This window comes from Erithacus rubecula (genome assembly GCF_903797595.1).
Source record: "Erithacus rubecula genome assembly, chromosome: 3".
NCBI lineage: Eukaryota > Metazoa > Chordata > Aves > Passeriformes > Muscicapidae > Erithacus > Erithacus rubecula.
In genome coordinates, this window is record NC_136689.1 from 17482753 (window position 1) to 17508062 (window position 25310).

The following is a 25310-nucleotide window of genomic DNA, read 5'->3' on the forward strand; positions in this document are numbered from 1 at the left end:
AGTGTTTTCATTGGGGAGCAGGGGAGAAAGCCTCAATTTCTCAAAATGTGTCTTCAAAGCCAAGACAAAATGGAAATTTCTCGAATAGCTCTTTTGATGGGAACACACTGCAGTTCTTAGTATCTTTACTGGGTTATGGATGCAATTTCTGATTAAAAGCAGAAGGACCCTCACCATTGCAAACAGTTATCACTGAATGTCAGGAGCCTTTGCACTCATGAAGACAGAGTTCACATCCTCTAAACAAATCAGGACTTTAATCCCAGAGATATGCCCTAATTATTGAACTTTTCTTGCAGGGGCAAACAAATCTCCCTACCCCCCAACCATTTTAGGAGAAAGAAAAAGTCTTGTCCTAATATTGTCCCATATTGCAACAATTTTTGAAACTGAAAAACCTTTTGTGGCTGGAGGAAATCATTTCACACCCAGATCTATTGTTAAAGCTGCATTATGTGTCCACAGACAGTCAGTGACAGAAAAATCACAACAACCAAATTTTGTCAACAGGATCATGTCAGTCTAATCCAGAGTTTCTTGAACAGTAAACACCAGCTTGATAAGAAAAAGTCTCTCTATCCCATTTCTCTATCTCTGTATCCCATCTCCAAAAATACCATGTTGCAAAGGAATGCTTGTAGCAGTGTAAGAAACATGTGATGCACAGAGCAATCTTTTTTTCAGTATAACTGCTCTACATTCAACAATCATTTTAGAGACATTCTGTGACTGTGTTATAGAGGCAGGTAAATCCTCTAAATTGGCTGTACCTGGGCAATTTTTTCAGGGATCTCTAGGTGGGCTTTTGTTGGCATTTGTGGTTTTTTTACTGATTATATCCAGTGATCTGTCTGTGTCCTGATGCTTGCAGCTTGGTAACACTCACAATTTCAACCTAATTTCTGAGGATGCTGTTCTTATTGTCATTGTAAATTGACATAAGGTATGCACCCATTCACCATCAGCAAATAAATTATTCATAACCATGGAATAAAAATTTTTACAATAAATTTGTTGTCTTCAATACCCCCACATCACCTCCATCTTTGCAGACAATGCTGTCACAGAATGAACTGGATCACCCTAAAGCTCAGTCAGCATTCATGCAGTGAATAGCATCAAGGGCAATTGAAGTGAGTCAATATTGATTTAATGACATAACAAAACTGCAGAAATGTTTATGTTAAGAGTAACAGAGACACACACACACACACACTACACACATTTACACAAATGAATGCCTTTGATATTTAAATAAATATCTTTCAGACAGAAGCAACATTTTCCATCACGAGTGGAATTCAATCCTGATGAGCGAACGATAAAAAATCATTACCAGAGAGATGTCCCAAGAATTAATTTGTTCCCAGAAAATGCAGTCTGTTAGAAAGGTGCTAACAACTTTGGGGACTGTCCCAGTAAGCTAACTCTCTAAGTGGGAAGGGGGAATCCCCCATGCCTTCTGCAGTCCAACATTCTGTATTGATTAAAAAACAGAGAAAATCACTTTCAAAATCAGCCTATGTACATTTCAGAGCTAAAATCAAATATAAAACCATGAGTTAATGGTATGATCCTAAAATTAGTTTAGCTTTGAACAATGCAAACACTAACCATTTTTTCTACTCCTTCCAGCCAGCAGTTTCTTCCCTCAGTTCATTCATTCACAGTCTAAACTTTTACTTGAACTATATAAATAGCTGGTAAAAGAACTATCAGCCACGTGGATCAGCTTTTAAATAGGAACATGACACCACCAGTGAGTTATACAACTGCCTGTGAGACAGCAGTGAAGTACTCAATATTGGATTCCTAGGATCTATTCCTGACTCTCAGAGAGTAGTGTGGTCCACTGGCTAATGACAACACAGTGCAATAAATTTGGCCTATTTATCCTGCAAACACTACTGTAAGCTGAGTGAAACTTGCTTCTCCTTGGGCTTCTCCATTCAACTCTGTATATAAAAGAAGAACTAATGTCAAGCAAAAGAAACCTGGCTCTGCAGTAATACCTACACAATATAAAAAGATTCAGAAATCTCTTCGTGAAGAGGAATAAAACAGAGTGTCCTTTTCTGGCCATGGGCCCAACACATCTCCTCTTAAAGCACCTCTCATAACTGGGCACTGCTGGTGTCAGGTATGACAGTTTCCAACAAAAAGGTACAGCATTGCTGGAATGGTACAATTACACAAGGATTTTACCCCAAATTTAAAATTTTGTAACAGTAGAGAAGAAAAAACATCTTGTTCTATTCACCAAAATAACACAATTTATTATTATCACGTGACATTAGACTAAAAGATAACACACATGAAACTTGTTACCTGCACTATGTCGGGCAATATATCCAAATGCCCAAGATGCACCTTCTTTGACTCCAGGATCAAAATCTTCCAAGCAAACCACCAGCATTTCCAGTCCTCCACACTGAACTATTGCCTGAGCTAGTTGTGGAGAATGTTTAGCAATTGCCCTTAGCACAAATGCAGCTGCTTTCTTGTAGTAACGCTAGACAAATCAGAAACAAACAAACAAACTTTCACTAACATTAAAAAGTTCAAAACATAATATAGCACACACATGCCTAAATTAAGACTTTTTTAGTAGTAGCAATATCTCATACAGATCCAAATCAGAATCACTAGACATCACACAAACAATGAACCTACTGTTCTTTGGGACAACTCATGATATAAAATCTGTAGCAAGTGCATAAACAAAGAGAAAAAAATGAGAGAGCTGGAAGGATACGGGGAAAAAAAAACAGTCTAGGTAAATCTGTTTGTTAAGTGAGTAGTGAACAAAAAGAGCTGAATAAACAAAAACTCTTAACATACTTAACCAGACTACACAGGTTATGCAGGGCAAACTCCTAAAATAATTCTACCCATCTCTAACACTTCCAGGTTTTACACTTTCTAGAATTGATACCCTCACAACACCTTGATGAGAAAACACTACTTACATTTGCAAATAGGAAACGGAGACAGAGAGAATTAGATTAAATAAAAGAGTTTAGGGTCTGAATCCTGCAATGCCTAAATACTGCCTAAAACCCTAAAACAGCTAGGATACTGAAAACCCATCTCACCACACCCAATACTGAATAAGCCTCCATTTTGATCAATCAGCCTGCAATTTTACTCCTGCCTGTGTCCAGAAAAAGCTCAATTTGAACAGGACTAAGCACGCTGGCCCTTCTGTCATATGAGCACATGAAGTCTAAGCTCTTGTCTCAGTTCTACCCATTTCCCTCAGTGCTGGACCAAATAATGCTTTCAGTATGTATATATAATACATAACACTGCACACAGCATGGGGTTCCCACGTAAACTGCAGCAGTGATTTCTTCCAAAAGCACAGCTAAGTCTTCCCTCAAAAAGTCACACTTCAGTCTCCTCCTGCAGTTTTACAGCCACCATTAAGATATGGATGCTGAAGATTAAATTTCTTCTACTGCCTTACATTTTCAAAATCCAGAGCCCAGTTAAAGTACTCTGGCCAGAGAAAATCATGTTACGAGAAAGACAGTTCCCCTCCCTCGTGAAGGGCAAGATTCATGGGGACACAAGTAACCTGCAGCTATGTCTGTGTGCCTGGAGAATGCCCTCCAGCCTGGGCATTGACAGATGATCCCTATGGACAAGCTCTAGAGGGCTCTCTCTCTGTATGCCAGCTGGTTTTGATGTCATTCCAAGATGCTTGATTGTTCCCTGCTCTGCACAGGGAGCCTGGGCACTTTACAGTGCTAGTCCTGCTGTCAGGGTACCCAAAATTCAAACAGTGCAAAGCCCACCTCCCTTCTGGATCAAGTCCAGAAAAACAAAGAGCCATGTGAGTGCTTTTGTGCATTCTGTAAGGTACCCAAACACCTTCAAAAGCCTGATCTAAAGCATTAAGATATGGCAACAGAACAGTATCTGCAGTGGCCCTCAGAAATAAAATGTACCCAGGCCCACTCCCTAGTCCTAAAGGAAAGTGGCACAGCATAACACATCCATCCATCTAGACTCCTCCTTCCTCAAAGTACAATGGCCTCATCTATGTTACTGGAAACTGCTCCTGCCTTGTGCTATCCCTTAAACCATGGCCAAGCATTGTTGAGTAGTTGATGGCTGGCATTGGCTAAAACCACATCAGAGAGCATGATACTAATTAACAAGCACAGTCATCCTTCAGTGTGCCAAAACATGCCCTTATGTTCCTTAGTTTACCAGTACTGATATAATTCCTTTATGTCAAAAGAACCAGTTTTCTAAGCTAAGGTCTAAAAGCAGATGAACCTTACATTAAACATAATATAGAAGCAAAGCATTAAACCTCATTTAGGGGGAACAGAAGTTAAGGGAAACAGAGACAAATGGTCAAATCCCTAGATAATGTAAGTTTTGCTGAACTTGATGGAGCCATATTTGTTTACATAAGTCTATGTCTGTACAAATATGGGTATGTTGATTCTATTAAGTAATTATGCTCCTGGCAAAGAAAAACACTTCTTTGTTTTCATTATTCAAAACACATTCTTCACAAGCAAACCATATTCACAGGCATAGTCAGAATAAGCTGTAAAACTGAATTCTGCTCTGTTTAATTGATAAAACATTGATCTGGGATGTTACCCTGTGACTGTTCCCCATAGATCAGTAGAAACAGTATTCATTGTATGCTCAAAGAATCCCATCCTTAAATACAGATGTTGATACATTAAAAGTGAGTAGAATGGAAAAGATTATTTTGCCTGTGTGAAGTGATAAACTGTCTGCTTGCTAAACTCTCCATGAACTGGATGAGTTTCTTTCACTTGCCCTCAGTCACCAAGGCGTAGCAGGCTTTCCATGACCTCACACAAGTCTTGCTGTTGTTTTACCCTAATTATTCTATCTCAAGGTACTCGAGCTAATTTAGTGAGGATTTCAAGTTGTAGCAAGGGTAGTTTCCAAACCAACAGTGGGCAGAGTTTTGTTCCTCATCTTCCCTTAAACATAGAAATAAAATAAACAATATGTTTATGACCTTGTCTAATTAAAATCTTCACTTCCTTTTTATACTATGCCAGTATCTTGCCATCTAAGATTTTATTTAGCGTTTTCTTTCTTGATTTTAATTGTATAGGCAATGATTCTGTATGTGCAAAAAGTATGCAATGAGTACATTTACATCTGTTTTCCTCAAAAGATTGAAAATGAAAATATATGGTTTTCCAAATTATATTTCCATTGAAAACCTATATTTCCTCAGTCAAAGCTGCAACATAAGTATGCTTGTGATATCAGTGCACTTAACCCTTTGGCTGTCAGTTTCCAGCTGTTAGAAACCTTACTTAAAAGTATTTCTGTTAATCTAGGTTAGCACCATTCAAAAAATCAAAGCTGAAAGAGACACAGAGCTTGAAGAAAAACGTTAGGAAGGGAATGAAAGGGACCAAAAGATTTATTTGCATTGCAATTGTAACTGTATTTTGTTCGGTGTTGACAAATATGAAAATTAAAACCTTTCCATATATTTTCCTGCGTCGAAGGTTTGTTATTTCTCATGCCATAGATTTCCAAAGGCCTTCATTTGGAGACACAAGTATTTCATTACAGAAGTTCAGGGGCTTTATATGTATTTTACACGTGTCTGCTATTAGGGAAAAAACCTAGTCAATTATCACCACAGCTTCCAAACTGCCTCCTTTCTGAAGAGGAACCTTTTACAAAGCATCACTCAGCCTTTTAAAAACATTACAGTGCAATGAATGCATTTCCTATAGTGCATTAAAAGGTAATACAATATTTTAAAGTCAAGCATATTGAAGTCAGACTTAGGCATACAGTACACAGTGATTTCTCAGGGGTTCAAACTTACACGCTGCTCTGATTTTGATACATTTAATATCCTATTAGAATAACAACAGATACTGATACAGAAAGATTTCCCTTTCCCCGTATAATAGTTAAAAAATATATTACATAAGAGAACAATCATGCCTTACATTCTCCTCAGGCAATGAACATATGAGCTGTGGAAGAATGCCAGCCTTCACAACTGCCTCTGCCATCTCCACATCATAATCAGCAAGTCTCCCAAGAGCCAAGGCAACGGTCTGTCGAACACTTGGGATGACATCCAGCAAAAGAGGTCTCAGCAAACACACCACACCTGAGTTGCAGCAGGAAGACAAAAGCCAATTTGGTAAGCAGAAGTTTTTCTAAACATTTGCCTTTATTCATAAAAATCTATTAAATTAGTCTTCCAGGTAATAAGAACATGTTGGACATTCAGGTGCTCCGCTGAAATGAATCTGGCGCTTGGATAGCACTGCTGATGTATAGCAATGCTTCTGCTCACTTTTCATAGGTACAAAACAATTCTGAAATACAGAAAAGTCACATGTAGAAAAATGGTGTATTCAAATATCTATTAAATACATCTTAAAGTTTACACAAGAAACTTAAGTTATATTCAAACATACATAAAATGCATGTGTTGTTACAGTGTGCACAGGAAATTCCATCTGGAGATCCTGGCTCGAAGACATTGGCATGTCCCTCATTCATTATGCCAGCAGAACCTCTACACTGAATTACACTAAATTACATTTCATCTGTTAAAAGCACTGATTGATTTGAAGAGCAATATCCATAATATATTACACTCCACATAGAAGAGTTGTAGATTTTCTTATCATGTTATTATTTATTATGTGTTTTCACTGATGAATTCCCAATGCATCAGCTAAGCATAAAAAATGTGAAAGTAACAGCAAGGGACACTATAAGAAACTACAGACTGAATGACTGGATAACAAAATGGCAAGTGAAATGGAGCTTATGCAGGGAACCCAACTCCAACCTCACATAAGCAGTGACGGATCCCAAACAGATTACTACCAACCAGGAGAAAAATCTCGATGTTAGAACAGACAGTACCATAGAAATTTCAGCTCTTGCTCAGTAGTACAGAGGAACCTTTACCTGCAGAAGTGTACAGAATGCTCAGGATTATCTGGAAAGGGGTAGAAGCTAAAGCAGGGGTCATCACTATCCTACATTTAATACCCTCCACTAGAGTAGAACTGAAAAAGGTTCAGTGAAAGGGAACAAGGATGATCAAAGATGACCAATCTGCATGTGGAGGCTCTTCCTGTTAAACTAAGACTCTTCAGCAGGAATAGCAATGAGATCCAAATGGTCATATAAAGAACGTGATTTGTAAGGTCTGGGAAGGGAAAATGAGTTGTGATCCTTCAAATACGGTGTCCCTGTAGCAACCAGCTCCATGAATTAACAACTTAGCCAGAAAGCAGAGGTCTCTGAAAATGGAGATGTGTTACAACAGAACAATGAACACTCAGAGCTACAGGTACCTTCACATCAGCTCTCTCAGTCCTTTCCACTAATTTTTTTTACAAATATACAGATCTAGTTGAGTAACAGTGAAAGAAAGCAAGACTTCCCTTCTCAAGGGCTCATATGATTACTAGCACTGAACAAAGACCTTTTGGTGTGGCAGTGCCACAACAGGAGGGTCACTGCCTAATGGCAAACAAAAAACACCCAGGTGTTCAACAGGTACTCCATGACAAGGAAAAGCTGAGGACCTCAGAGCAAGGAATACTCTATGGGACAGAGGCTATAACAAGTTACACTTGTAGCATATTTCTTCCCCTAAAAATAAAAAAAGTAAGTAGAACAGCAGTAGAATTCTCTTGTTTATTTTACACCAAAAACCAAATTGCTCCCAGCAAGAAGGAAATATCTGAATTGTCTATACATGGCTCTGAAAGGGATGAGAAGGAGAACACAAAAAACTAACCAGGGAGGCCATGCTATCCACTAACAAATTTGTGGGAAGGTAAATATTTTAGACAAAAGCTGCACTGTCATGAGAGGTACAGCCTCCCAGCATGTTCACAAGACAAAATAACACAGGTTTCAGAGGGATACATAACAAAAGCAGAAAAGTAAACTGAACCTATGGAAACAGAACTGTAATATAGCTGGAGCCTGCTCACCCTTCTGTTAAAGCCACTGGGAGCTGAAAGAGGCCTCCTGTGTACCAAATGACAAAAGATAGATCCTCCAGTACTGTAAGATCAATGAAAATTCATTTAGCAGCTCCCAGAAATCACTACTTCTGAATGTGGTCATCGTACTGACATCATCTCATGAAATCTCCATAGCAGGTACAGTGTTGTTAGCAAGTTATCCTTCATATAAAAACCACTAAATTTTGCATATGACAAATTAGAAGTAAAAACAAACATATAAGTTGGAGCCAATGCCATGTATCAATTGCTTTCTTCTAGCCACTCATCTACACCCTCTGTGGGAAGGTATTTTCTTCTCTTTAACATCAGTTGCATGCAAATAGCTGCTGAAATTCCTAAGGGGACCTCACACTGTTCTTATATCTACATTGAAGGCATTTCAGTGAAGCAGGAACAGTTAGAAGTAGTTCATTTGTATTTACTGTACAGATAGTACATTTGAGCCTTTGACTTGAGATTTTATGAAAACAGGATTATTTAATAAATAGGAAAAAAAAGAAAAGGGGGAAAAACCAATTTTACTGATATAAAAGAGCCTGTCAGAAGTGGTTGGGGGAGAGGGAAAAGAGCACTTCAATATGCAGTATCCCGACCCTAAAAATGCCAAGAGCCTGATGGCTGGGACATTAAACCAGGATATGTCAGACAGTTCAATTCTGATGATCTCAAATCCAGTGAAATTAGAAAGACTAGAATCACTTTACCAGGGAGCTAGGTCCAGACCACACGACACATTTCTGACCTTTATGACATACCTAGGCACAGCAAAATGTAAAACCACATTTAACAAGGTTTACATACATATATGCTTTGAGTTGTTCCAAATGCAAGACTTATATATTTTGTATTTTCAAAATTAGCTGATACAGCTTTCACTTGGGACAGCCTAAAAAGCCTTGAATATGAAACTGCTTCCAAGCAGCATGCTTCCCCATGACCAATGCCTTTCATTTCACAACAGTATAAACCATGTAAAGTTTAGTGAAGACATTTAAGCATTGGCACAGAATGTTCTACTGCAAATTATTTTAGCTGGTACAACTTAAAGTGAGGAAAGAGATGAAAAATTAAATGGGAGTTACTATTTGAAGAAAGGACATAATATGTTACAACAGGGCTAGAAAAAAAAAAAATACATGTTAAGAAATAATAGCAACTGTGCTGGTCCTCAAGGAGACTATATGTTCTTATAGTCATGTTTGAATGTAAGAAGAGACAGTGGGCAAATAGTTATAATGGAACAAGTTTTGGAGAAATGAGACAAAGAAAAAGTAATTCCTGGTGCTGTACAAGCCTTATATTCACATCAAATTAACTGAGAATTGAGAGAAGTACATGTAGGCCTAGACCATGCCTGTGCATTGAACATAATTCAAAGATTTTCTACTTTCTACCTTCCCTTAAAACCACTTTCTTTCTCTGTGCCAAGATGCTTTCCATCACCTCCAATTACTCTGCAAGACCAACTGCTTGAGGAGCTTTCACCATTGTCATCATTTTTGTACCCTCAGCAAACCTAGTATTTCTATCTTTTAGAGGCTTTCCTGCACTGAGCCCAACCCAGATCTTTGTTCAGACACAGCTGTATTTGGTGACCTACACTATTTGATCTCCTCCTTTCATCTATCCTGTTTACAGCAAAGTCTACTCCTACAAAGGGGTCCAAGCCAGGATTCCTATCAGCATTTTTAATTAAATTCAAATGTATTTAATATTATTTAGAGCAGGAGAATAGGCAGGAACTTTCCAACTACTTCCTTTTATCTTGATCATTCACTCAAGTGAACAGGACCATACAGATCATGGAGTAGCAGTGTCTTGTTGCTGAAAACTTTGAAACTCTTTGGTCTTCTAAATAAGTCTGTTGTGACAGCAATAGGAAATTCATTAACTCTAATTGAAAAGCAACCACACAGAAAGTAAACTACAAAATAAGGCATTTAGACTATTGGACTAGATTTATTTTGGAAGAGTTCCCACTAGCACTCAGAAACTGAGTAACAGAGAATTACTGCCAAATATTCTCTCTTGCATCAGAGAACCTTGACTGACATTGGGCAAGGAATGATTCCCCTTTCTATCCTGTTTCCCACTCAAATTTGTTTCAAAGAATGACACACTTTAGAAGCTGAATCACTCTCAACACACTTCTCAAGTGGATCTGTTACATACAGGCCTGATGAACTTTCTCTTAGCAAGCAAGTGCTGGCTGCTGCCTATCTGGAAAACAAACAAACAAGCAAAAATCACTTGGGGCAGCAGCAGGTTCCAATTTTTTTTCATTCTAAGTTTCTGTAGGAAACAAACAGTCACCATTCTGGAGATAGCAATCTTTGCTTGGCCATTTCGATTTTTTTGGGAAAACAACCTGGAGTTCATGTAAAATACTTCTACCCTCCCCTCATCCCCATCAAATCCTTGTCAAACTTAACTAGTTACAAAACAGAGAAACATCATTACACTGGAAATTCTTCCCATTTCTGCATCTGAAGATAACTATTCCTACTTTACCTTTCTTCCTTAAAGGAAAAATTATTTCTGTTTTAAATGTGGAGAAAAGTCTAGCTGTCTCTGGACGCACTCTTGTCTTGAAGATGCTGTCTTTCTAATTTATGCTCTGGATCATTTATGCTCTTCTCATTTTTGTGTGCTACCTGTTACATTTAGAACATTCACACAGCTAACATTAGCACTTGAACATTCATCATATCAGCTTGATTTTTCAGAGCTCCTCATGTCAAATTCAGCTGTCTTAACAAGAAAATAAAATAGAAATTTATTTCTGCCTCACCCCAACACCCTATCTTCAACTACCCTTTTCTAGGAGCTGCATAGCAGTAGGTTTTAAATCCTTACTTGAAACAAATGTTCCAGAAGAGCAGTGAGAGAGAATTTTCACACTCACTTGTCTTGACACAGCCTCTTCCAGAGACAGCAGAGTATGCAAGTCTCAAGTACACATTCCCCATCACGAGCAAGGACTCCTCACTGCCACAGTTCCATCCACAGCCCAACGACCATCCTCCAGAGATCAAAGGGAACATAAATGCACTGTGGTAACAGAGACCTGGCTGATCAAGTAATTCATACAGCAACTACCAGATGGTGTGGGACATAATGTAGATTTAGTTTGACAGGATCACTGAAGATTCCTGAAGGATCGAGGAACAGAAAGTTTCTCCTCCTTAGATGCCAAACCCTGTTTCTGCATTAATGAAGCAGAACTAATCCTGTTACAAGAGGACAAATTTTTGAAAATACCCCTTACAGGGCTGTTGGTGGCCACCAAGCAATTGTGCAGACACACTAAAACCAAGTTGGTCACAAGGAGCTCCTGTTTCTTAATGTCCACTTGTTAAGATGAGAGTGAAGTTTCTAAAAAATTCTGGTTTTGACATCTTTACTTGCAAATCTCCAGACAGGCCAGGAGACTGAGAAGAGGAGGAATCCTGAAACAGCTGAGCTTTCACTTGATTGAGTTACAAAAAAAGGTCAATCCTCCAACTTCAGCTGCATTTATTTTCTCCTTCTCTGTCATCTCTCTTGTACTTTCCTTAAAACAGCTCCTTCTTCCCTTCATCAGCCTCCACAATGTCATCAAGCCTTTGGGAAAGCCACTCTCTACATCTGATCTACTACAACTGCAAAGACAACATTTTGTCTTTTATGCCACATTGCATAATCCTCTCCTACTTCCCCTGCTGCTAAAGTTTAGTAAAGCTTTTAACTCAAAAATATTTTTTAGAAAACACAAAATCAAAACAAACAAACAAACAACAATGAAACAACCAACCAAAAAAAAAAAAACCCCAAAAACCAAAAAAAAAAAAAAACACAAAACCCAAAGCTTTACAAAAGAAGGTACATAAACTCCAGTGTGGAAACTGGCTACTTGGAGTCTGTCCATGAATATCCACTTGCAAGATCCAAATGCTCCCAGGCTTTCTATTAAGCACAATGCTGTCAAATCACTTCCTTTAATATTATATAAAATATGGAACTATATCCTAAAATCCCATCCCAAGGGTCTGGTTCTGATTACACAGGGCCAAGTGTCACATTCAAAAGAAGTATATTTAAAATACATACATCAGAACAAAAAGTTGAGTAAAGCATAAACAAAAAGATTCAATGTAATTGGAGCAGAAAAATCAATTTGAACAGTGTTTTCTTAAAATAAAGATTCCTAAAACCAACCCAGAGATTCAGAAACATAGCTTTAAAACCTGCCACCAGTGGAATAGGTCTGGAGCCAGTAAATAAGTAACACTGATGACATCACTCTTTACCTACAGAAAAACAGAGCAAAAAATAGGGACAGGACCTTCATTTGCAGTGACATTTTGGAAATTTCCTGGAACCCTGCAGACTGGCCAGGAAGGCAGCTGAATTTATCTGCCCAAGATGATAAAAAGAGCCCAGCAGCAATGTGAAGGGAAGCCAGGTGTGCAGGCCCCAGCACCCAGATCTGTTTTCCCATGTTCCATGCTCAGCTTTCCCCATAACTTCTGCAGCCATTACACTTAAGAATGTGATTAGCCCCAAGAAAGGGGTTAAAGAGCTGATCTTGCAATATCTTTAAAGTCAAAGTAGCAAGACTAAACTGTTTCTTAATCACAATGATAGCTTTAAATAACTCACATTAAAAGCAACATTCTTATCACCATATGTTCTAATGCAAGATAAATAAATAATAATCAAATAATCAATCAAAAATGAAAACCTAGAAGTAATATTCTGATACATTTATGAATCCTGAATTGCAAATGCCTCCAAAAAAACCAAAACAGAATGCAGTTTCAAAGGGGTTGTTTATTTACAGAGAGCTGCACTTCACAAGGAAAACAAATGAAGAATTAGACCCAGTTACTACCACTGTTATAAACATACTAGAAGCACTTCAGATTTCCACCTAGCTCTTCTAAAAGACAGACAGCTGCCTAAATCTCAGTGCAAGAACAAGAGTTCAAGTTCATCTGCCATTATAACTGAAAATAGCCTATTTTCTGGGATTTTACATTTTGGAAGGATGAGGGGGTGTGGAGCTGAATAGTGCATTCCAGTACCAAACCTCATGAGAAGTAGCTGCCAAATGAATAGATTTATTTTTAAAGAGTATATTTGAAGTTGTTACTATCAAAGTACCTTCACCCATTAGTCAGCAGCCCTCAAGAAAGAAGATTTGATAAATTGTCTGTCATTGTTTCACATGTATATTTACTAAACGAAAAAGTTTAGGAGTTTTGGAGCAGATTTTTCTCCCCAAATATCAACTAATTAAACATTCAAATGACAAATCCTATAATTAGTCATGGTAGTATTTAATCATAAGGAACAACTTTATCAAAGCAAATCAGAAAGCTCAAACGAGGAATGAGAAAAACAGGAATGAGTTCCAACAAAAAAATCTCTCTGATCATTCCTTGTACTTTCTTGCCACCAGAAAGCTGTTAAGCTCCCAGGCACTAAACCCCTATTCTTGACCAGGAAAGAGCACATGTGTCAAAGCTCAGGGCCAGATTCCAGTTCCCTGCCTGGTTACACCACCTTTGAGATTTCTGCCCAGTGAGAAAAGCAGCTCCAGAACTTGATGAGATACAGAAGCTTCAGAAGACAGATGCCCTAAGAAAAGTTGGGCTTCCTGATGGCCCCCTCTGACCTTCTTTTTAGCTTCCCACCAGTTTTCCTCACAGGTCACACACAGAAGTCTCCACAATAATGGTACCTGAAGGTTTCCCAGCAGTCAGGCCAGCATAAGGAGTTTGTGCCTCTGATCCTGGCTGCTTGCTCCCCTCCAGGCTGCAAGCTCCCAATGTGCAACAATACCACTGCCTGGACCTGCTTTAATACCACAGAAGCAGGGCTTAGAGGGTAGTAAAAAATTACTTTTTCAACACTTCCATCTTTCATGATGTTAGCATGGTATCCAAACACAGCTCTGCAAAGATTAAGGTCTCAAACTAGTATTTATTTTCATTATAAAGATGTTAAGTATTTATCAAAAGGACTTCTAAAATGGGATCAGATGCTTTACTCCTTGAGCACTCATCTTTCATTCTTATTCCAGGAATAAAAACTGAGGCCATTAATATAAGAGTACATGTACATTTTAAGGATTTGATTTTGTTCAAATTCAAGTCACTGTAATCTTGCCTTGTTTTGCCAGAAAGATACTAAACCCTGACAACTTTTGAGATCCAACAAAAGAACCCTGCAAGGTACCCCTGACCCCTATAGCTAATGTAAAATGACAGCAGGTAAAGACTTTTCTCATCTTCTTAAAACAGAAATCTACATAAGGGATGGCTAGAATTCTTATTCACCAGAAAAAGAAACAATCCCCAGACCCCTTGAAATACAGATTTATACAGAGATACATACATAGACAGGGATCTTACTTAAATCATTGCTCCAGCACTCACTAGATTAAGACCCTAAAAGGCACACCAGTTATCTGCTGGACAGTAATGTCCCAAAATGTTTGTTTTATTAAAAGGACCAATTTTATTTGGTGGGAGGTTTTAAAGAAAAACACTTAATCACACATAATTTAGAAGGAGGTTTTAAAACTTGTGTCTAGCACATCCAGAAAAGGCCAAAATTAACAACTCTCATTGCAATTATATAACTAGAGAGTATTTTTAAAGACACAGGTGGCAAAGATGGTAAAATATTTGTGGGCCATCCAAAAAAAAATATAACAGCCATATTTGCAGACATTCCTCTCTTGTCCAGCATCTGAAAAACTAAAGCTTGTGGAAAAGCAGCTCATGACCAGAAACAGCCAAGTGGGATAATCTACACAAATGCATATTTCCACACTGCTGCCCAGAGCCTGATCCTTGCAAATTGAACCTTCAGACCAACACCAGCTGTGTGCAGAATAAAGTTTCAGGCCTCTGAACCGATTATTTGTTCTGCACAAGCAACGAATCAGTTCTGAGGAAAAGTTACCGACCAGATTACTTCAAAAGAGTTATTTTAAAAATAAATACAATGCAAATTAATTTAACTTGGTACTCTGATTGCTTTCTTAAAATATAAACTTTTTGCATTTTTAAAATGCTGTGCTGTGAGAAGCCTGCCTATATGGGATCTCTCTCTGGAAGCTGCTAAAACCAGGACTGTAAAAGGACACAGAGGGACCTCTTCATAAGAATAAGGCATAAATTATTCCTATAGCCAAGATGTCCCTTTGGCAAAGAGATCACTAGCATAAATTACAGTAGTAGCATTAACTCACCAAAAGATGGAAAACAAAACAAAAAAATCAAGAGCCACAGCAAGGTGATACAAAAGTCGTGGTGTCAACATGACTCACATAATAGAAGTAAATGTTTCTTTAGCAAGAATTTTGGTTACAGATTTTTCAATAAAACAATTTTAATAAACAGTTGTAAATAAAATAACAGAAAGTTGTAAATATTTACACTATTGGTTTTCTTTTTCATTTGCTTGTTAGAGGTCACTGTATTTGAGAAAAGACTGATAGCTTTATTAGATCTGGGAAACAAGTACTAAAAACAAAATCTAGACACACCAAAACATAATCAATTTATGAATACCACATGGCAAACCAACCACTGATCTATAGCACATTTTCAAACTGTCATTCAGGTAATCAATTACCAGGCACTTCTTTTTCCTCCTTTAAGCTCAGGAACTTTGGCCGAGCGGAGTGGCTCTGCCAGATGCCAGCAGCACAACAGCTGGTAGAAGTGCTCCCGCAGCTCCTCTTTCTAAAAATGTTCAATTTGGTTCACGACATCCCATGGCAGCAATATAACAAAAGCAAATCCCTCCTAAACTGAGCCAATCTGCCGGCAGAAGGCATCGAAGAATTTAAGAACAACTTTTAAAGTCAGTAAAAAAAAAAAGTATTTATTTTAAAATTAGAATTTTCTTGGCAAATTAGTGCTGGCTTCATCGGGAATTCCAATTACTGCACTTTACATAAAGCTACATCAGAACTGGGAGGAAGTAAGTTTTCAAAAGGATTATATCGGGAAAATTTCCTTGCAATAACGCGGAGGTCTCAGCCCGAATCCAGCCCCGCACAGGCACGGGGCACCCAGCGCAATTTACCTTCCCACCGCAACGAGGGGGACCCGGCAGGCAGAGCGGAGCCAAATCCTACTGGAAAAAAGTCTCCGGAAATTGAGCGGCCAACGGTGGAGGAATGAGATAAAAAAAAAACAGCCAGGGAAAGGCCGCGCGGCCCCGCGGCGCTCCCGCTCCCTCCCCGGCCCGGGCACGCCAAACCCGCGGCGCGCACGGCCCGACCCGCCGGCCCCGCGTACCTGCGCTCCGGAGAGTGTCGATGCTCTGCGGCCGGGCGGCGAGGTTGGCCACCGCCTGCGCGAACTGCGACCGGGCACGCTGGTACTGCTCGAACACTGCGGGCGGCAGCGCCGGGGCGCCGGGTCAGCGGGTCAGCGGGACAGCGGGCGCTGCCACAGCCCCGCCGCCCCGGCCCCTGCCCCGGCCCCGGCCAAGCCTACCTTGCAGGACCTGCCGCTGGCTCATGGCGGCGCCGGGCGGGCTCCGCGCCCGCGGGGATTTCCGCGCTGTGGACGCGTCTCCCCGGCAACCGGGCGGAAGCCGAGCGGCGGGGGGCGGGTCCTCGCTCGTGACGTCAGCGCGCCCGCCCGCCGCGCCCGGTGCCGCTCCGCCCCGCGGGGTCCGCGCGCCGCGCCCGGGCCGTGCCGCGGGGACCGGACGGGACGGGACGAGCGGGGCCCGGCGGGTTGTGCCCAGCTGGCGGCGGGGCCCACACTCTTGTCACATGCCCTGCCGGTATAGGTGTGGGTACCGGCATCTACTGAGGCTGGCGGGGCGAGCGCACCGGCAGCTCCGCGGAGAGGGGCCCGCCGCTGTGTCACGTCTGTACCGCACACACAGAGCGCAGCACCTGTGGGGGTGCATCGACAGGACGTGACATGAAAATGTGCACAGCGACTGTGCGCACTCACCTCCCCGGCACGCAGCCGCTGCTCTCGGGAGCGCCGGGGAATGGAATGGTGGGGACGGGCCGGGAACGCGCAGCGCCCGCGGGACGGTGCCGGGCCCAGCGCAGGGACGTGTCCGGCCAGTCCCGAGCCCAGTCCCGCGCAGCGGAGGCTGGCGGGACATGTCGGACGGCCGGGCCGGGGCCTGCCCGCCCCCGCTGACATTCGGGAGCGGCGCTGCTGCCGCCCCGCCGGTGCGCACCGGTGGGACGCGCTGCTGCCCGTGTCCCGCTCCGCTGCTGCGCAACTTGCCGAGGGCTCGGCGGGCAGATAGGGAGATCCCCGCCGCTCTGGAGAAATCCAGCGCATCTCCCGCAGGTCCTCTGGGGTCCACCTGCCCGGCTCCTGCTTTTCTCTACTTCCTCGGTGCGGAGGGAAAATAAAAAATAAAAAAGAATAATAAGGGCAGCTAGATGCTGCTCGCCCCCCGACGCGCCTTTATTCTTCGGGAAGTGGGGTCGTTTGATTTTACTTTTTTTTCTTTCCTTTCTCACCACCGTAGCGATTCCTCCTTGGGGATCTCCGCTCTTGCCTTACGCTGCCGCGACGACCCACGCAGGGGTTTTTTGCGCCTCACTGGGAATAAACTTGTCCCGCGCCGCGGAGCCGCCGTCCACCCACGGCCACGGGGCGCGGCGGCGCCGGGGCGGTGAGGGCAGCGCAGGAGCGAGCCCGTGGGCTACAGCCACCGCCTGCGCCGGGAGCCACGGGAGCGCGGCAGAAAAGGCGCCGTGCCCCGCTGGAAGGGAAGGCTTTTGTCAGATACACAGCGCACTCAGTGATCTGCCCGAGCGCGCCCATCCGCGCAGAAGAGTCGCGCAGCGGCAGCTCCCCGCCCCGCCCGGCCGCAGGTGGCCGGGAGCAGCATCCGCTCTCTCGGTGCGGGGGAGCGGCGCGGGAAGGGGCACGGCGGGGAGGGATGGTCCGGCAGCAGCCCTCTGGCTCTGCCTGGCACAGACACAAGTTATTCCTGTGCGCTACAATAGGGGGGCTTTAATTTAATTTTTTTTCCTCAGCAGTGTATCATTCAGGTAGATAAGCTGCGCACTGACTTCCACTTTTTCTCATCTTTGTGTCCGTCCATAAGGACTAATTACGAATAATTCTCTTCATAACTGACTGGCAAAGACATGGTTGTATCTACGAGTAAACACAACCTTGGAGGTCTGTATAGCAACTAATGCAAACGATGGGACTGGAAAATAAAATCAGTGTTATCCGGGCTTGAAGAGAAATAGACTCTACATCTCCCCCAGTATCTTTTGAGGGCGATTCCCAAGACACAAGATACTTGTGAACGAAGGTAATAGTTAGCTCTGCTATCGATCAGGCTGCTCCAAGTGAAATTGTGAGTCACAACAGAAAATTAGAGTTAATAGTCAATAAAGCCACACATTATTGCACAGTGTCTTCAAGATTTCATAGGTTGGTAATTTTTCATGCAAAGATATAAATGTACAAAATCAGACGACTGAGACTATATAAACATATTATCTGATAGGTAATATAAAGTTTTGTATACCTTGAAGTTGGCACGCTGAAGGTACTTCAGCTGCCTTTTAAGAGTTTAGAAAAGTGTATGAGAGACGTCTAAATTTCTTAAAAATCCTGTGTTTACTCAGCTGAGAAGAGAGGGGCTAACATACACAATATCATGATCCAAAATGAGCTAAGAGTATTTTAAGAGTATTTAGTATGGAAAAAAAAATCTTTAAGCAAACAAATTAAACAGGCGGTGTGCTATTCTTTACAAATAAAGGAGACAAATAAAATCAGATTGGTGAGAAGGTCGTTTGCCACAGAAAATATTTTGGGAAATTATCACCATGTGTACTTGAGAAGGGAACAGCTGTTAAACACATTTCTTTATACTTATTTCTGTTCCTAAGTTAAATAAAAAATAAACAAATGGTGATTAATTACTTCCAGAGGTTAAAAAAAAAAAAAAAGCAGATGTGTCGATTACAGATAAATTGATTTATCTGTCTAATTAAGTCTAATGTTTGTATAAGGAACAACAAAACGCACCCTGAGTACCACCAAGACTTGCTGTTACACTTCGTTGCTTGATACTAAGTCTGTTCACATGGTTAGTAATAATAATGAGGAATAAACACCATGCAAATGCGGTCTACGGAAATGTCACCGGTTCTCGCAAAAGTACTGAAGACGGAAAATCATTTATGGAAATGACGTAATTGTGAGACTTCATTGCCTACTGCTGGGGTGCTCATTAGTGGGAAACCTGCATCCTTAAGCGGGTAGTGTTAGTAATGATTGCGTTACCGCACACGTCAACTTAAAAAATAAACCGGAGACCAGGGGAATAGTCAACAGTTATCCAAATAAATAATGTGCCTTCGGTTTCTGGTGGGTGTTCTTTAATCTAAGACTTTGATTCACTCTAAAATGCTCTCGGAACAGGGCGGGGAAACATCGTTTTCCTCAAGACGGGGAAGGGCGAAGTTGCCCCTGGAGTTTTTTGTGGGGTGAGGCGTGCCGAGGGAGTTGGTTTTCCTGGCTCGGTCTCGTCCCCGCGGGTGCGAGGCAACAGGTGACAGGTCCGGGAGCTGCCGGGTCCCCTCCCTAGGACCCTCCGGCTCGAAGGGCACTGGGTGGCCGGTCCAGGACCGGGCTCTCTGCCCCTCGACGGCTCATGCCCCGCTGTGCTCGGCTGGCCAAGCTGCGGATGATCCGCTACGACTTAAAACTGCACGACGCCCATTATAAGGTGAGGTCTTCCCGTGCCTTGGTGCGGCGGCTTCCCCAGCGGTTCGGGACCCGCCGGGGCTGCGGATCACCCGAGCTGCAGCCGGAGCGCCCCCGGCCGCCCCCCGCGCCCGTCGGCGGGGCGCTGGGTCTCCCGATCTGCCTCTGGAGGGTCTGCTCCTCCTACCACACGCCTGGCAAATTGATCAAGGCGTTGAGGAGATATTCATAGGGTTACAGAAATTAGGGGTTTTAATCCCCTATTTGCGCGACTCAGCTCATTTGGTGGGAAGAGCAACGCGCGAACTCTCCCACGGATCGGAGTTGGGAATGCTGAATTTTTGAGAGCCAGGAGTTTGAACGTAGAAAGGTTAGTGGCAGTGAATGGGATGCGAGGAGCTGAAGTGCTCTCTGGAAGAGTACACTGTGTGAAGAATCTCCAACTCCACGTACAGCCTCTACTAAAGTTAATTTGAATCCTTGAATAGTTTATTTTTCAAATTTAAGTTGGGCTGTACCATCACCTGATTTTGGCAAAAACTCTGTCAGGGAGACCGTAGAAATGGAGAGCTCTCTCTCTTTTCTCCCTGAGATTTGGCTCGGGGCTGTAGGGACTCACTCTACTCTAGGATCTCCCCTCCGGATTTTCGGTGGCGAGTTCAGTTTGTGAGACCTTCCTATAGAGTAAATTATTTCTGTGAGGCGAAGACAGAAATGTCGAGGCACTTTAGACGTACTAGAAAGAGGACTTCTCCTTTTTCTTCACCCAAGAGGATGACGCTGGCATTTAAGCAGACATTTGTAACTATAAACGTGTAAACGGTACAGATTTGGCTAGTGGATATTGGTGCATCACCATTACACTAGGAAAGGCTGAATAAAAATTTTAAGAGATGAATAAACCGGAAAAGGGCAAAACATGTCAGGTTGACTTGCAGGATGGGACCAGGAAATATTAGCTGCTAGGGCTGAACCCTTTCTACCACGTGCATATGGTTACACCTCTGGTTTCCTGCGGAACCGTCAGCGCCTGTGCAGTGCCATTAAAAAATATATTTTTGGGACGTTCCAAAACTGAAAGCGGGAGCTTAATTTATTCTGGGGACTTGAAAGGAGCTACGTCTTCCTTTGTGTCTGATGCTCCGGGGGAGGGTGTGTGTTGGCTTGGCGCTGAACGCTGCCCGCATCTACATATGTAAACCCAGCAGCGCTTCTCCCCCCCGCGCCGGTCGGATTGCAGCTCTCAACAATGCTACCACACAATGCGAAATGCGCGGAGCCTGCGCGGCTGCGGCTGAAAGCCAGCATTTAGCTCTTGATGTGGAAGGACCAAATCTGCGCGGCGCCCAGCGGAGCCCGCAGCTCGCCCCGAGGCCGTCCCGTCCTCCTGCACCGTTTTTGTCCCTGGCTGCTGCGGTTAGAGGGGTGGGGACAGGCAACAGCCAGACGACCGTATCCCGGTTTGCAGAAGAAGGTGTAACGAGAGGCGCTGGCAGCAGCAAAGGCTGCAAATCGCTGTCGTGTGGTTGCTATTAGCAACAAATCAGCTGAACAGCCTGCAAACCCCGAGCACCTAGGGCGGAGGTGGCAGGGAGAGCGCCGGGGCTGGGAAGGCTGGGGTTGATGGGCGCTTTCCCGAGGGGACCTCCCGTGCCGCCCCGAGCTGCCTCCCTGCAGCACGGCCGAGCAGGGGCAGGGCAAGGGGAGATGCTGCCACCGCCGCGCACTGCGCTCCAGGAGAGGGGAGAGCCAACCCTCTTAAAAGAGACAAAATGGCAGCTCATGGCTTGTAGGCATCCTTCCCGGCGCTGAGCCCCTGTGTCCCCTCCGCCGATCCCCCCTTGCTGCCACCTTCTCCGTGTCCGGGGACTCTGCCCGGCAGCGCAGCCCCAGCCCGGGCAGCAGCAGCGCGATGTCCCCCGGGGCTCCAGCCGCAGCCCTTCGTCCTTCTCGGCCAGTCTACCCAACCTAGAAATCCAAGTGCCATCCCTTCGGAAGGGACACGTCCCGACCGGCTACATCGAAGCCCGCGCTGGCCGGGCGGAGCCGCGGCTCCGCGCACCCAGCTCGGCGCTCTGCTGGTGCCGGGAACCTGCGGAGGGTGTGCGCAGGCTCCGCACCCCGTGCAGCGAGAGCAGCCTCGCAGGGGCATCACTCACTCAGCCTCCCTGCGCCTTGACCATGCCAACACCTTCCTGTCAGCACCCTGCTAGAATTGCATTTTGGCTATCTTGATTTCAGTTGTTTGGGCTTTCTTCTGGTTTTTATTTTGTTGTTTGTTTTGTTGGAGGTTTTTCCCCCTCATTTTTCCTTCAAAGTTTTGGGATTGTGTATATGGAGTTTTTCAGGGAATTCTTTGGTGGAGTGTGGGGTTTTTTTGTTAGGGCTTTTTTTCTGATTTTTGTGTTTGAGTTTTGGGGGGGATTTTTTTTTTTTTTGTTTGGTTTGTTTTTGTTTTGGGTATTTTTTTTCCTAGACTCAGTCAATTTTGGAGGCCTCCATCAGCTTCACGATGTTGTCTCACAGATCAGAAAGTGCTTTGTTGAGAAGGCAACTCTCGAGCATCCCCAGCACGTGGAGAAGGAGGAATAAGAAATGCCACGGCTGGCAGCAGTGCCCGGGAGCTCTGCGCTCAGCGGAGGCCCGAGGATGCGAGGCGGCTCCTGCCGGCCTCGGCCTCCTCCATCGGGGATGCGGTGGCCGAGAGGCAGCGGGGACGCGGAGCCCGGCGGCGGGCGCTGAGGGGGAAGGGCTGCTGGCTGCCTCTGCTATTGGAAAGTGCCTCGCTGCCACTGGGGAGTTCTCACCCGGGAGCTCCCGGAAAATGTACCCCCTCCACACCATTGAGAACATCGGCGTTCGGAACGGGCAAGGCATCAGCCTGTCCCCGGCGATGGGAACATACAGCCCTTTGTCTCTCTAGACGAGGTGCGATATTCAGCTGAGGGCCATGAAAATAGATACGCCAAATGGCTACCGCGACGCCCTCCGATTCCTCGGGGAGATGGGCTCGCCCCGAGGCCCCTCCGTGCCCCGGGAAGGGCTGGTGCCGGCGGCCTCGGCGGGAGGCCGTGTGCTTCAGGCAGGGCGATCGGGGATACGGGACCGCAGCTGGAAAACCCGGAATGCTCCCGTCCCGCTGCGCACATCCCCAAATGCCCGGGCTGGCTGGAGCACCCCATGGGCCCGCAGGCGGGGGAAGGCAGACTGGACGCAGGAGAGTGCGGAGCCTGCGGCGGCACCGCGACACCTCGGCGGAGGGCGGCTGCGGCCGGGGGTTCTGCCTGCCAGCCGCGCCCGCCGCCCCCGGCCGGACCCGGCGCGGTCCGAGAGCTGCCGAAGGCACGGCGGCACACCCGCGGCGGCCGCGGGCGGGGGCCGGTGGGGCGGGTGGCGGGGCCCGAGCGGCGGCGGGTTCCCCGCGGGTCGCGCTCCGCGCAGCCCCGTTCGAATCTGGCGGCGCGGGGGAAGTTCCGCGGGCGCGAGCGGTGCGCAGGCGCAAGATGGCCTCTGCCCGGGCGCGGGGGGCGCGGAGCGGGGCGGCCCGCCCGTGAGGGGCAGCGGCGGGGCCCGGCCGCGCCCGCCGCACCGGCGGCAACCGGCGCCGCACTTCCACGCCGGCCCGAGGAGCCGCGGTCCCGCCGGAGGAGGCGGCGCGGAGAGAAACGCGGCAGAACCGCAGCTCCCGGCTGCGCTCCCGGGGCGGGCAGCGGCCGCCCGCCCGGCGGCGGAGAGGCCCGCGGGCTCCTCGCACCCCTGGGCAGCGCCCGCCTCCGGCACCGCCACTCGCGGCCCTTCCGTGACTGCCGCGGGCTCGCCCGTCGCGGCCGCGGCTTCGCGGCAGCGAGAGGGGACGGGGGTCCCTCTCCCTGCCTAACCCCTCAGCAAAACCTCCTCTGCCGTGGGTGTTACGTGTCCTTCGTCCTCTACCCGTTAATGTCATTGATTTATTTTTTTTTCTTTAACTCACATTATCACTATTAAATAAATACAACTATCCCATCCCCAAAGACGGCGAGACCGAGAATTGCCTGATCCACACGGGGCTTTATAAGTTTTTCTGTTCTCCTGGCGGGACTCCTCTGTTGATCTCGGGAAAAGCGAGTGAAGGAGCCAAAGTTGGAAAAAAAATCCTCGCTGCCAGAATCCTTGCCATCCTTGAGTTAATAAAACACAAATTAGCCGTGGGTCGGAGCTCCCGGAACGGGGCAACGACATTGAGCTGCGGAAAGCGGAGATCCGCAGCCCTTGGGAGTTGAGGGCAGGTTCTTCTCCAGGCGTCCTCCGGGCAGGAGACGGGCAGAAAAGATGAAAAACAAACTGTTTATAGTAAAATAAAGGAAATCCGTTTCAAGTACCCAGAGTAGGAGCAAGAACGTTAAAAATTAACAGCGGAAACAGGAAACACTTATCTGAGTAAACATTGTCTCAGAATTTCACCGTTTTAAAATTGGGAGGGCTCGAGGTGCTCGGCGGGGCCGCCGCAACCCTCCTCCCGCTGCCGTGCCGGCCACGGGGGCCGCCGCCGACCGCCCCGTTCCGGGACCAGAAATCGGAGCCCGGCACGACGAGACAACCCGATCCTCGTCAGCCAGTTTGGTGGCAAAGATCGGAACTGCAGGAGTTCCTGCGTGGTGAGAGATGAACAGTCCAGAAGTGATGTTTGGAAGGTAGGAGCACTCTGCCTCCGGGGCTAAGGAACCGGCGGTTCGGGGCCGCGGCGAAGAAGAGAAGAGGCGCAGGGTTGGCGGTGGCGTAAGGAAGGGGAGTTCGCCCCGGCACCGGCCGTGGGAAGACTTGCTTCGGCCGCGCTTTGAAAATCCCCAGCGAAACGAGCGACTCCTGGAGCAAGCGGTGCGGCGGCGGAGGTGACAGCGGTGACCCGGCGGCTGCGGCCGGAGGACCGAAGGCATCGCCTCGTCGGGAAGGGCGCCCGCCGCTGTCGCTGTCTCCGCCGTCGGGTGTCTTTGCCCCCCATCATTCGAAACTCGTGGACCGTCGTTTTCTCACGGCATTTCCTGGAGCTCCCCCGGTGCTGCCCGGGTCCCCGGCGCCGTCGCCCTCCGCTTCCCTCTCCTGCCCAAGGGACACTGCCGGTGTCGGAAATTGGCCGGTGGTAGCCGACTGCCAGCCTCGGTTTTCTAGAATTCATGGACACACGTTGTTGAGAGAAATGGTCAGTGCTGAGGGGACAACCACCTGGGCTCAGCAAGCTCGTCATGCTCCTCGTTCTCTCCCGGCATATTTCTGCATTCCATCTCCGTGTTTCTGTCCGTCTTTGCCAGAAGCGTATGGAGATTTCCATGCTCCCTCTCTGTTGCTTTCCCCGGGGCTGGATCCCCATTCGTGCCGGACACAAAAGCGCCGCTTGGAGCTGCAGGCAGCTGAACCAGGGCGGAAAATTTGGTCGGACGAAGGCAGAAAAACATCCTTTTCCAGCTGACACAGACCACTCCTGCCTCTATCCTTGACCAGATTGCTTGTTGAACAAGCTCAGGGAAACGTAGCAGACTTCGCCTTTATCCCTCCATCTATATAAACGCAACGTCGGATAATG

At 45.7% G+C, this 25310-nt stretch overlaps 1 protein-coding gene and 1 long non-coding RNA gene across 3 annotated transcripts in view; one reads left to right on the forward strand and one right to left on the reverse strand.

The window, feature by feature from the left end:
* Nucleotides 1–16664, reverse strand: part of SPAG6 (sperm associated antigen 6) — a 33587-nt gene extending 16923 nt beyond the window's left edge. For both annotated transcript variants that reach the window (XR_013773607.1, XM_079300598.1), the window contains exons 1-4: nt 16538–16664; nt 16337–16432; nt 5979–6145; nt 2329–2512 (exon numbers count right to left, since the gene is read on the reverse strand). Coding sequence is in view for 1 of the 2 variants with exons in the window: in XM_079300598.1 (XP_079156724.1) it covers nt 2329–2512; nt 5979–6145; nt 16337–16432; nt 16538–16562 (472 nt within the window). In the remaining variant the exon portion in view is untranslated. The remainder of the gene's footprint in view (nt 1–2328; nt 2513–5978; nt 6146–16336; nt 16433–16537) is intronic.
* On the forward strand, nt 6122–11831 carry LOC306799490. The gene is made up of 4 exons (XR_013773608.1): nt 6122–6178; nt 10956–11092; nt 11455–11527; nt 11620–11831. It is a non-coding gene; the product is annotated as an uncharacterized lncRNA (long non-coding RNA).
* Nucleotides 16665–25310: the final 8646 nt, after the last annotated feature.